Below are 13,644 nucleotides of genomic sequence, written 5' to 3'. Positions count from 1 at the left end.
ATATTGTTCAGCTGTGAGCCAGCTTGACAGATGCACTCGAACAACGTGCATTTATAAGTGAGCAAAAAATAATGTTAGTGTATAAAATAAAAAGACAAACTTATTAAAACAAAAACTAACGTCAATGAAGCAGATGAAGCTGGAAGAACTATTCAAGAAGGCCTCCTCGAACTTCCGGTTGTGACTATGCAGAGCTAAGTCGCACGTTCGGCAGCTCCCGCTTGGAACGGACTTTTGGGCTCTTTTCAGGGCCCCCAACGGCATTTTTTCGACATTTCCCGGTGTGGGAGGAAGACTGCAACATTCCCCCGACAGTGTATGGCTTGGAGCAGGAGTGGGGCGACTAAAAAAGTGATGGTGAAGCCAAAGAAAGTGCTTCAAATTATTCCTTCCCAGATGATTATACATCCTATCTCTTATAAACCTTTCCAAGATTTTGCCCACAACAGAAGTAAGGCTCACTGGTCTATAGTTATCGGGGTTGTCTCTACTTCCCTTCTTGAACGAGGGGACATTTGCTATCCTACAGTCTTCTGGCACTATTCCTGTAGACAAAGATGACTTAAAGATCAAAGCCAAAGGCTCAGCAATCTCCTCCCTAGCTTCCCAGAGAATCCTAGGATAAATCCCATCCGGCCCAGGGGACTTATCTATTTTCACACTTTCCAGAATTGCTAAACCTCCTCCTTATGAACCTCAAGCCCTTCTAGTCTAATAGCCTGAATCTCAGTATTCTCCTCGACAACATTATCTTTTTCCTGTGTGAATACTGACGAAAAATATTCATTTAGCACCTCTCCTATCTCCTCGGACTCCACGCACAACTTCCCACGACTGTCCTTGACTGGCCCTACTCTTACCCTAGTCATTCTTTTATTCCTGACATATCTATAGAAATCTTTAGGGTTATCCTTGATCCTACCTGCCAAAGACTTCTCATGTCCCCTCATGGCTCTTCTTAGCTCTCTCTTTAGGTCCTTCCTAGCTAACTTGTAACTCTCGAGCGCCCTAACTGAACATTCATGTCTCATCTTTACATAAGCACCTTCTTCCTCTTGACAAGTGTTTCGGCTGCTTTAATAAACCATGGTTCCCTTGCTCGACCACTTCCTCCCTGCCTGACAGGTACATACTTATCAAGGACACGCAGTAGCTGTTCCTTGAACAAGCTCCACATTTCCATTGTGCCCATCCCCTGCAGTTTTCCTCTCCACCCGATGCATCCTAAGTCTTGCTTCATCGCATCATAATTGCCTTTCCTCCAGATATAACTCTTACCCTGCGGTATATACCTATCCCTTTCCATCACTAAAGTAAACATAATCGAATTGTGGTCACTATCACCAAAGTGCTCACCTACCTCCAACTCTAACACCTGTCCTGGTTCAGTACCCAGTACCAAATCCAATATGGCCTCACCTCTCGTTGGCCTATCTACATACTGTGTCAGGAAACCCTCCTGCACACATTGGACAAAAACAGACCCATCAAAGTACTCGAACTATAGCGTTTCCAGTCAATCTTTGGAAAGTTAAAGTCCCCCATAACAACTACCCTGTTGCTTTCGCTCCTATCCAGAAGCATCTTTGCAATCCTTTCCTCTCCATCTCTGGAACTTTTCGGAGGCCTATAGAAAACCCCTAACAGGGTGACCTCTCCTTTCCTGTTTCTAACCTCAGCCCATACTACCTCAGTAGACGAGTCCTCATCAAACGTCCTTTCTGCCACCGTAATACTGTCCTTGACTAACAATGCCACCCCTCCCCCTCTTTTACCACCTTCCCTGAGCTTACTGAAATATCTAAACCCCGGCACCTGCAACAACCATTCCTGTTCCTGCTCTATCCATGTCTCCGAAATGGCCACAACATCGAAGTCCCAAGTACCAACCCATGCCGCAAGTTCACCCACCTTATTCCGGATGCTCCTGGCATTGAAGAAGACACACTTTAAACCACCTTCCTGTCTGCCGGTACACTCCTGCAACTTTGAAACTTTACTCATGACCTAACTACTCTCAACCTCCTGTATACTGGAGCTACAATTCAGGTTCCCAAGCCCCTGCTGAACTAGTTTAAACCCTCCCGAAGAGCATTAGCAAATTTCCCCCCCAGGATATTGGTACCCCTCTGGTCCAGGTGCAGACCATCCCGTTTGTAGAGGTCCCACCGACCCCAGAATGAGCCCCAATTATCCAGAAATCAGAAACCCTCCCTCCTGCACCATCCCTGCAGCCACGTGTTCAACTCCTCTCTCTCCCTATTCCTCATCCCGCTCCCACGTGGCACGGGTAACAACCCAGAGATAATAACTCTGCTTGTCCTAGATCTAAGTTTCCACCCTAGCTCCCTGAATTCCTGCCTTACATTCCTATCCCTTTTACTACCTATGTCTTGGTACCTATGTGGACCACGACTTGGGGCTGCTCCCCTCCCCCTTAAGGATCCCGAAAACACGATCCGAGAGCTGATCTCCATAGGGCCCACAAGGAGAGGAGAGAGCAGAGGGAGAGGCTGGTGGGGTAGATGGTGAGGGTAGACAGGAGGTATGCGGAGGTGTCCGAGGAGGGACTCAACATGGGGAAGAGCGAGTTGTTCGTGGTTCACCCAGGGGACCAGGAGAGGGGGCTTGGCGAGCTCCCACTAAAAAGGGCGGAGAGGAGCTTGAGGTATTTGGGGGTCCAGGTGGCCAGGAGCTGGGGGGCCCTGCATAGACTTAATTTCACGAGGCTAGTGGAGCAAATGGAGGAGGAGTTTAAGAGGTGGGACGCGTTGCCGCTGTCCCTGGCGGGTAGGGTGCAGTCAGTCAAGGTGACGGTGCTCCCAAGGTTTTTGTTCCTGTTCCAGTGCCTCCCCATTCTTATCCCGAAGGCCTTCTTTAGGCGGGTCAACAGGAGCATAACGGGGTGTGTGTGTCGCGAAGTACTCCGAGGGGGAGAAGGGTGTTCCTGGACCTGGGGGGGGGGGGGGGGGGGGGGGCTGGCACTGCCCAACCTCTGTGGGTATTACTGGGGGCCTCGGTGTGGACCCCAATACGGGGGAACCACCGGTTTGTCCCAGGGAGAATAGATGGAGGGCTTTCGGGGTGGCACAGGGTAGGGATAAGAAGGTTGGGGGACCTGCTTGTGGACGGGAAGTTCGCGAGCCTGGGTGAGCTGGAGGAGAAGTATGGGCTCCCCCCTGGGAAACGCCTTTAGGTATCTACAGGTAAGGGCGTTTGCCAGGCGGCAAGTGGTGGAATTCCCGCTGCTGCTGCCACGCACGGTACAGGGCAGGGTGCTCTCGGGGGTGTGGGTTGGAGAGGGGAAGATCTTGTTAACTTACCAGGTAATGCAGGAGGAGGAGGCCTCGGTGGTGGAGTTTGAAGGTAAGTGGGAGGAGGAGTTGGGGTAGGAGATCAAGGAGGGGACGTTGGCAGGTGCCCTTGGGAGGGTGAACTCTTCCTTTTTGTGCGCGAGGCTCAGCCTCATACGGTCTAAGGTGCTGCACAGGGCACACATGACCGGAACAAGGATGAGCGGGTTTTTTGGGGGTGCGGTGACGGTGCTTGGGGAGCCCAGCGAATCACACCCATATGTTCTGCGCATGCCCAGCGCTGGAGGAATTTTGGAGGGGTGTAGCGAGGACGGTGTCGAGGGTGGTAAGATCCAGGGTCAAACCGGGCTGGGGGCTCGCAATATTTGGGGTTGCAGGGGAACCGGGAGTGCAGGAGGCGAAAGAGGCCGGTATTCTGGCCTTTGCGTCCCTGGTAGCCCGGCGAAGGATTCTTCTTCAGTGGAAGGATACGAGGCCCCCAAGCGTGGAATCCTGGATCAACGATATGGCGGGGTTTATTAAATTGGAGAGGGTGAAATTTGCCTTAAGGGGATACACGGTGTAAGGGTTTTTCAGGCGGTGGCAACCGTTCTTGGACTTCCTGGCAGAACGATAGACATTGGTCAATGGCAGCAGCAGCCCGGGGGGGGGGGTGGGGGGGTTCTATTTTATTTTTGTTTGCCTACACTGGGGATCTGAGGGGGTGTATATATTTGCTATGTGTTAATTCGGGGTGTTAATTTATTATTTATGTATAGGAGGGAGGGGGGCACGGGGGTTGTTTTATTTTGTATTTAATTCTATTGGGTTCCTTTTTCATTTTGTTGTTGATATTTTGTGAAAACTTCAATAAAAATTATTATTTTTTTAAAAACCAAGAAGGCCTCCTCGGCAGAGTGCATCGACACTCTGAACTCTCTCCAACAAGTTTCTTTAGCCAGATTCAATTGACGCAGTTTTCATTTGTGTGTGCGTGGGTTTCCTCCGGGTGCTCCGGTTTCCTCCCACAGTCCAAAGATGTGCAGGTTAGGTGGATTGGCCATGATAAATTGCCCTTAATGTCCAAAATTGCCCTTAGTGTTGGGTGGGGTTACTGGGTTATGGGGATAGGGTGGAGGTGTGGACCTTGGGTAGGGTGCTCTTTCCAAGAGCCGGTGAAGACTCGATGGGCCGAATGGCCTCCTTCTGCACTGTAAATTCTATGATGATTTGGATCCATTTCACTTTGTAAACAGATAACATCAGGTACACATTTTTTTTAAATCATGTTAATAAAGCAATGTAATATTGTATTACAGGTGAACTGTGTGTCCACAGGTAAGAAGTAGAGTGTGAAAGACCTGACAAATGGAGAAACAACCAAGTATTTGTAGGCTATAGCCAGACTGTTGTAAGGTAAGTAGGGCTATGCCTATTGTATTTACGGGAGGCATATAACAGCCAATAACCAAAAATATCTGAATACTGAAATGAAATGAAAACCACTTATTGTCACGAGTAGGCTTCAATGAAGTTACTGTGAAAAGCCCCTAGTCGCCACATTCCGGCGCCTGTTCGGGGAGGCTGGTACGTGAATTAAACCGTGCTGCTGGCCTACCTTGGTCTGCTTTAAAAGCCAGCGATTTAACCCAGTGAGCTAAACCAGCCATAGTGAGCTAAACCAGCCATAGTGAGCTAAAGTAGCCATAGTGAGCTAAACCAGCCATAGTGAGCTAAACCAGCAATCGGTCTCAAGGGTTTCAGATAAAGGATATACGTTCTGTGCAAGCAAATTGGAATGACATTTTCTATTTTAAGCCTGGCTTAAAATAGATCTCCTATTGGGAGAAGGGACATGGTTAATGCAACTTCTCAGCACTAAAATCTACTGCAGGGTTACAAAACGTGCATTTTATCACATTCCTCCTTTTCAATTCTATCCCTCGAGCAATAAAGTCTAGTCTTTGTTTTTCTTGGTTTTATGGCCTTGCTAACCTGCAGCACACCTTGCAGCGATTGATATATTTGTACTCCCAAGATCCCTTTGTTCCCCTACGCACTTAGACTTCAAAGTAGTAAGTGAACTTTGTATTCTTCCTACCAATATGTACCGCCTCATAACCCTAATCTGTGTTCAACTTCACTTTCCAATTATTTGGCCGATCTGCAACTTTGATTAATGCCCACCTGTAATTTCATGCAACACCTCGACAGTATTGACTGTCCCCACCCCTCCCAATTTGGTGTAATCTACAAAGCTCAGAAATTGTTATTCCAAAGTCAAAATCATTAATGTGAATTGTGAACAGCACTGATCCCAGCACTGATCCTTCTGCCACTCTGAATAACTACACTTCATCCCCATTCTCTGTTTTCTGTATAGATGTTTACCTAAAAAATAGATATTCAGTCAGATCAAAGCAAGGATCAGCCAGTAACAGCATGAAGTCTCATTGAGAGCATTTAATGGCATTAGAACTCACTTTCACAAATATAAAGTACATCTAATAAGGACAAGCTATGTTGAACACAATTCCCGAAACAGGTTCTGCACCCATTCTCCCCGTGTCTGCGTGGGTTTCCTCTGGGTGTGTTAAGTAATGGGTTCAGAGACATTGCAATTAGTTGTCTCATTTATGTTAAGTATCCATTAATTGACACTGATATGTAAAGAGGCTTCAGGTGGCCTCTGGCAGGTGATGTATAGTGAGAGTTTTGTGCAAAGGCTGTTGGAAGGAAATAAATGTGTGTTTGTGAAAAACGACCGGAACTTTAGACTCTTCATATCACAGCTACTAAAACGTCTAACAATGTGCTCCGGTTTCCTCCCACAAGTCCCGAAAGACGTGCTGTTAGGTAATTTGAACACTCTGAATTCTCCCTCTGTGTACTCAAACAGGCGCCGGAGTGTGGCGACTAGGGGCTTTTCACAGTAACTTCATTGCAGTGTTAATATAAGCCGACTTGTGACAATAAAGATTATTGTATTGTAATGTTCAAAATGCTTATTTCCCAACTCCCGAGGACAGACTGGCGTGGAGCTGCATTTCCACCAATACCAGGCATCTTCCAGCCTTTAATGCAAAATGTTTGATGCCTTTAATGAACAGCTTCACTTAATTGAGGTCGTCGACTGGACAAGCATGGTCAAGATCCAAACCATGGAGCAAGGGAACAGCAACGTACATTAAACAGTTTGACTTGTTATTGGCCAGGGTTTAGAGAACCCCAAAGTGTGTTATGGAGTCCACCTGACCCACAACTTTTAATAGATTGTGGTTATGGGGAGCACACTCTGCAGGTGTGATGCAACAGAGATCTACAGTACTTTTAAATTAAAACAATGTTTATTTATGAAACCAGTTAACACTTTATAAACCCACATCAACAACTATCAACACCAATTAATCCCCCAAAGAATACAGTACTCTATAAGTAACTCTTAATCTTTCCTTGCAACATTCATAAGACAAAAAAAAACTATTTACAGAAAAACATCAGGTTTAACTTCTCTACAGAAACAGGTATTATTTTTAAATCACCAAAGAATCTGGAGACAGTCTTTAGGTTGCACAGAGAGAGAGACTAATACACCTTCTTGCTGTGACTGCAGCTATCCAGCTCTCAAAACGAAACTAAAACACCTTGTAGCAGACAACCCAAAGCGAAGGTAAATGCAGACAGACAGCCCAGCTCCACCCACACTCTGACATCAGTGATAAACACCCATTTCTTAAAGGTACGTCCACTACAGCTATTTTATAAACATCCATTTCTTAAAAGTACTCTCACATGACAGACTGAAGAGAAAAGCTGTTTAGTTTAAAAAGCTGCATTTTAATAAATGACCAATTTATCAGAAGGTAAGGTTTCATTCATAGCAACTGAGTTTTAGTAGTGGGTTAAATGAATGGACTGATGAAGAAAATTCACTTCAGGAACAACAGATGGAGTTAGAAATATTCTGGTTGAACACAGCCAGTCTCCTACAACACTTGGTTAAGAAAACACAGCAAAACAAATCTCTCCAGGCAATATCTTTCCACACCAAAAAAAAGTCAATTTCAGACCGTTCATTAAAATCTGAGGAAGAGATGAACATAAACTCTTAAAACAAGTTTGATTTTGAAAAACCCCAGAAATTCGACATAGATCGGAGTATTTCCGACTATATAGGGGAACAAGACAGGGATGCCCGCTGTCTCCATTGTTGTTCGCGTTGGCAATTGAACCTCTGGCCATGGCGTTGAGAGACTCCAGGAAATGGAGAGGGGTGATTAGAGGGGGAGAAGAACACCGAGTCTCGTTATATGCGGATGACCTATTGTTATACGTGTCGGACCCAGCGGGGGGAATGATAGAGGTTATGCGAATTTTGAGGGGGTTCGGGGATTTCTCGGGGTATAGGCTAAACATGGGGAAGAGTGAATTATTTGTGATACATCCAGGGGACCAGAGTAGAGAGATAGAAGGCTTGCCTCTAAGGAAAGTGGAAAGAAACTTCCGATACCTGGGGATTCAGATCGCTAGGAGCTGGGGAACCTTGCACAGACTTAATCTGACACGGTTGGTAGAACAAATGGAGGAGGACTTCAAGAGGTGGGACATGCAGCCTCTATCGCTGGCGGGCAGGGTGCAAGCAATTAAGATGATGGTCCTCCCGAGGTTCTTATTTGTATTTCAATGTCTCCCTATACTAATCACTAAGACCTTTTTTAATAAAATAGACAGGAGCATCACGAGCTTCGTGTGGGCAGGGAAAGTTCCGAGAGTAAGGAGGGGGTTCCTTCAGCGTAGTAGGGACAGAGGAGGATTGGCACTACCGAACTTGGGCGATTACTATTGGGCCGCCAATGTGGCAATGATACGTAAATGGATGATGGAGGGTGAGGGAGCGGCGTGGGAAAGACTGGAGAGAAAGTCCTGTAAAGGGACGAGTTTAGAGGCGCTGGTGACGGCGCCGCTACCGATCTCACCTAAAAAGTTTACCACGAACCCGGTGGTGGCGGCAACATTGAATATCTGGGGACAGTGGAGGCGACAGAGAGGGGTGCGGGGAGCCCTGGTGGGGTCCCCAATCAGGAACAACCATAGGTTCGCCCCAGGAAGAATGGATGGAGGATTTCAGAGCTGGTTCCAGTTGGGAATTAGGAGGGTGGGAGATTTATTTATAGATGGGACTTTTGCGAGCTTGGGAGCATTGGAGGAAAAGTATAAGTTGCCCCGGGGAAATTTCTTGAGATATATGCAGGTGAGGGCATTTACTAGACAACAGGTGAGGGAATTTCCATTGCTCCCGACACAGGGGATACAGGACAGGGTGCTTTCAGGGGTGTGGGTCGGAGAGGGCAAGGTGTCAGAGATTTACCGAGAGATGAGGGAAGAGGGGGAGGAGTCGGTGGGCGAACTAAAAGGAAAGTGGGAAGAAGAACTAGGGGAGGAGATAGAGGAGGGTATGTGGGCTGATGCCCTAAGCAGGGTAAATTCCTCTTCCTCATGCGCCAGGCTTAGCCTGATTCAATTTAAGGTGCTACATAGAGCACACATAACGGGAGCAAGATTGAGCAGGTTCTTTGGAGTGGAGGACAAATGTGGGAGGTGTGGCGGGAGCCCGGCAAACCACGCACATATGTTTTGGGCATGCCCGGCACTGGAAGGGTATTGGAAGGGAGTGACGGGAGTGATTTCGCGGGTGGTGAGGGCCCGGGTCAAACCAGGCTGGGGGTTAGCTCTATTTGGAGTTGCGGAAGAGTCGGGAGTGCAGGAGGCGAAAGAGGCCGACGTTGTGGCCTTTGCGTCCCTAGTAGCCCGGCGCAGGATCCTACTCATGTGGAAGGAGGCGAAACCCCCCGGACTGGAGGCCTGGGTAAATGATATGGCGGGGTTCATTAAACTGGAGCAGATAAAGTTTGCCCTGAGAGGATCGGCTCAAGGGTTCACCAGGCGGTGGCAGCCATTTCTCGACTACCTAGGGGAACGTTAGAGGGAAGACAGATGACCAGCAGCAGCAACCCAGGGGGGGGGGGGGGGAGGGGGGGGTTTAGTTTAGGTCAAAGATAAAGGGGTTTTGTTACTTGTGTATTGTTTAAAATTTCTGTATTGTTATTGTTGCGTTTGCTTTGTAAGAGGGGAAAAATTGTTGTTTGGGAAAAAATTTTCAATAAAACATTTATAAAAAAAAAAAAAAAAGAAAAACCCCAGAAATTTTAAAACTCGGAACAGATTAGAACATAACAGCGCAGTACAGGCCCTTCGGCCCGCGATGTTGCGCCGACCTGTGAAACCACTCTAAAGCCCATCTACACTATTCCCTTATCGTCCATATGTCTATCCAATGACCATTTGAATGCCCTTAGTGTTGGCGAGTCCACTACTGTTGCAGGCAGGGCATTCCACGCCATTATTACTCTCCGAGTAGAGAACCTACCTCTGACATCTGTCTTATATCTATCTCCCCTCAACTTAAAGGTATGTCCCCTCGTGCTAGACATCACCATCCGAGGAAAAAGGCTCTCACTGTCCACCCTATCCAAGCCTCTGATCATCTTGTATGCCTCAATTAAGTCACCTCTTAACCTTCTTCTCTCTAACGAAAACAGCCTCAAGTCCCTCAGCCTTTCCTCATAAGATCTTCCCTCCATACCAGCCAACATTCTGGTAAATCTCCTCTGCGCTCTTTCCAATGCTTCCACATCCTTCGTATAATGCGGCGACCAGAATTGCACGCAATACTCCAAATGCGGCCGCACCAGAGTTTTGTACAGCTGCAACATGACCTCATGGCTCCAAAACTCAATCCCTCTACCAATAAAAGCTAACACACCGTACGCCTTCTTAACAACCCTCTCAACCTGGGTGGCAACTTTCAGGGATCTATGTACATGGACACCGAGATCTCTCTGCTCATCCACACTGCCAAGAATCTTACCATTAGCCCAGTACTCTGTCTTCCTGTTATTCCTTCCAAAATGAATCACCTCACACTTTTCTGCATTAAACTCCATTTGCCACCTCTCAGCCCAGCGCTGCAGCTTATCTATGTCCCTCTGTAACTTGTAACATCCTTCCGCACTGTCCACAACTCCACCAACTTTAGTGTCATCTGCAAATTTACTCACCCATCCTTCTACGCCCTCCTCCAGGTCATTTATAAAAATGACAAACAGCAGTGGCCCCAAAGCAGATCCATGTGGTACACCACTAGTAACTGGACTCCAGTCTGAACATTTCCCATCAACCACCACCCTTTGTCTTCTTCCAGCTAGCCAATTTCTGATCCAAACTGCTAAATCTCCCTGAATCCCATGCCTCTGTATTTTCTGCAGTAGCCTACCGTGGGATTTGAAGACAATTGTGAGGTAAATAGCGTTTCCTTCGTGTGGAGGTGGAAGGAATGGAAGAGAAGAAGAGGACAGAGATGGGAAGAGTAAGCAGAGAAGAGGTTGACCGTTCACAGAATGACCCTCCTGTGGTAAGACTAGCAATTGCGGATATCCTAGAACAATTAGAGATTGAGTTTGTCTATCTCAAAGAAGAACAACAAAAAGATCTAGTAAGGATACTTCAAAAGTATAAGCAAATTTGAAGGGTGCATTAGACTAAATAATCACGATGTAGACATAGGAAATTCCGAATCAATAAAGAACGTGTCTCAGCTGAACTCAGAGAGACTGGTTCAGAAGGAGGCGGAAATCCAGTGTATGTTGGATATGTTGCGGAAAGAAGCGAAAACGGTATGGTCCACAGGCCGCCGCGGCGGGTTTGGAAGATTGAGGCCCATGTTGGTGGGAGAACCAGCGCTAGCCACCCCGGAAATTTCCAGACCTTTTAATGTGGCCACAGATACCAGCAACCTGGGGGTGGGGGCAGTGCTTCTACAAGGCGACGATGCAGGAATAGAGAGGCCAGTGGGATATTTTTCAAAAACACTATGTTCGTGCCAATGAAAGTATTCCACTATTGAAAAGGACGCCGCAGCATTGCTACTCGCCCTTGAGCACTTTGAAGTATATGTCCGGCATGACAATTCACAAAGCTTAGTTTATACGGACCAGCACAGCACAGTGCTCGACAGCTCCAGGGTCCCGGGTTCGATTCCGGCTTGGGTCACTGTCTGTGCGGAGTCTGCACGTTCTCCCCGTGTCTGCGTGGGTTTCCTCCGGGCGCTCCGGTTTCCTCCCACAGTCCAAAGATGTGCTGAGGTTAGGTGGATTGGCCGTGATAAATTGTCCCTTAGTGTCCAAGAGGTTAGGTGGGGTTACGGGGATGGGGTGGAGGCATGGGCTTAAGTAGGGTGCTATTTCCAAGAGTCAGTGCAGACTCAATGGGCCGAATGGCCTCCTTCTGCACTGTGAATTCTATGAGTCTATGAAATATTAAAAAAAAACATTTAGAGTACCCAATTCATTTTTTCCAATTAAGGGGCAATTTAGCGTGGCCAATCCACCTACCCTGCACATCTTTGGGTTGTGGGGGCAAAACCCACGTAAACACGGGGAGAATGTGCAAACTGCACAAGGACAGTGACACAGTGCCGGGATCGAACCTGGGACCTCGGTGCCGTGAGGCAGCATTGCTAACCATTGCGCCACCCTGCTTCCCCTATACGCACCAAATTTAAAAAAAAAAAAAAAATTTAGAGTACCCAATTCATTTTTTTTCCAATTAAAAAATACTCTGTCATGTCCCTATTTATAAAACTCAAAGTGTTGTTGGACTTTGTGACTTTACCTATCACCATTTCTAACCACCAGGAATTATGCATTTTAACCCAGAGGTATCTCAATTTATCCACTCCCGTCAGTGTTATCTAATAAAGTAAACCTCCTCGCTTTACTTTCTTCCCAAAACATTCTATCTGATATCCTAGTCCCATTCCCCTTGATACTTCAATCCAATTTTCCCCCAATACTTGGTCTCGACACAATGGGGCAGAGATTACGATCTAAAATTGTTCATCTTAATCTTGAATCCAGAAGGCGGTTAAGGTGCCCAATCCAAAGATACGTGTTCATTGGATCACTGCAGAAGGCGGAGGACAGGAAGGTGAATGTGGGAGCAGGGTGCAGAATTTAAATGACTCCCGTGCTCTGCTCGAGCGCTGAATGGAGGTGTTCCGCAAAGTCATCAACCAGTTTGTTTTTGATCTCCACAACATACAGACCACCATGTCAGGAACAGCAAATATAGTACAGGATATTGAAAGAAGTAATAGTAAATCACTGTTTCAATCGGAGGGAGTGTTTGGAGCTGCGGATCGGAGGAGGTAGGAAGTTAAAGGGGAGTTATTGCATCTCCTGCACTTCGATTGAAAGGCGCCTCTAGAGGGGGAGGTGGTGTCAGGGGTGATTGGGGAGTAGGACATTCCACCCATGTTCATCATCACCATTTCTCTCTCAACTAAACCTACTGAATACAAATCAACTGACCATCTATCTACTGCTTGCTGTGGGGTACTGTATTGCTGGCCCAGAATAGCTGCTGCCAAGCCACCACACTTTCAAAAGTAAGGTTGTAAAACACACACGTATTCGAAGTCATCATCCGTACAAAATCTACAGTTCAAATTTGTACTTACTTGCAGTCGTCCATCTAGGGTCCGCTGGATTGTGACACATTTGCTGGGATGGGCTCCATTGGTCGTAATGGCAGTAATCAGTGAGTCCAACTCATCTTTCTTCTCTTTCAGCTTCTTCACTAAACTCTCAATGGCCCGCTTGGCAAAGGTCTCATTCTCGCCACCTTGCCGGTGGCACATCAGGCTGTGCACGATGCTGAGGCACGCATCATTGCTGGTGGGAGGATTCAAAGACATGGTGCAGCCCGCCCCTGTAGCAAGCCAGAAAATGAACGTTTCTTAGACAAGGGTCCAGATTGAAAACAGTCAAATCAACCTCAAGTCAGAGGTTGCGAGTTCAAACAAGAACAGTTATTCAGCACCTTTAACACAGGCAAACGCCCCATGATACTTAAAGTGTGTGTAAAGTAGACAAAAACAACTGGTACTGAATCAAAGGAGATAGTAGGACGCGTGCCCAAGGGCTTGCTCAAAGAGGTAGGTTACAAGAAGAGTCTTAAAAGGAGAGGTTTATCGATAGGATTTCAGAGATCAAGGCACAGCTACTAATGGCGGAGGGATGGAAGTCAGAGGTCAAGTGGCCAGAATTGGAGGAGTTCAGGTATTTGAAAGGTTGTAGAGTTGCAGGAGATTGCTCCATTGGTTGTCAGTGATGGGGAGGGGAGAGTGCACAAAATGATTTGAAAACAACACTGTCAGACCAGGAACCGAGTTAGCATGAGGGTAATGAACAAATCTGCTGCGAATTTGCAAATGGGCTGAAAACTTTAGGAT

General features: G+C 47.0%; 1 protein-coding gene across 2 annotated transcripts in view; it reads right to left on the bottom strand.

Annotated features, from left to right (window-relative positions):
• The window catches only part of smad10a (SMAD family member 10a), a 104,829-nt gene extending 91,688 nt beyond the window's left edge, over positions 1-13,141 (bottom strand). For both annotated transcript variants that reach the window (XM_072490685.1, XM_072490686.1), the window contains exon 1: positions 12,871-13,141. In XM_072490685.1, the coding sequence (XP_072346786.1) occupies positions 12,871-13,107 (237 nt within the window). In that variant the 5' untranslated portion in view covers positions 13,108-13,141. The remainder of the gene's footprint in view (positions 1-12,870) is intronic.
• Between the last annotated feature and the right edge of the window lie 503 nt (positions 13,142-13,644).

Source organism: Scyliorhinus torazame, chromosome 26, assembly GCF_047496885.1.
Source record: "Scyliorhinus torazame isolate Kashiwa2021f chromosome 26, sScyTor2.1, whole genome shotgun sequence".
NCBI lineage: Eukaryota > Metazoa > Chordata > Chondrichthyes > Carcharhiniformes > Scyliorhinidae > Scyliorhinus > Scyliorhinus torazame.
Note: the sequence above shows the minus strand (reverse complement) of the source record. Positions and strands in the feature narration are given on the sequence as shown.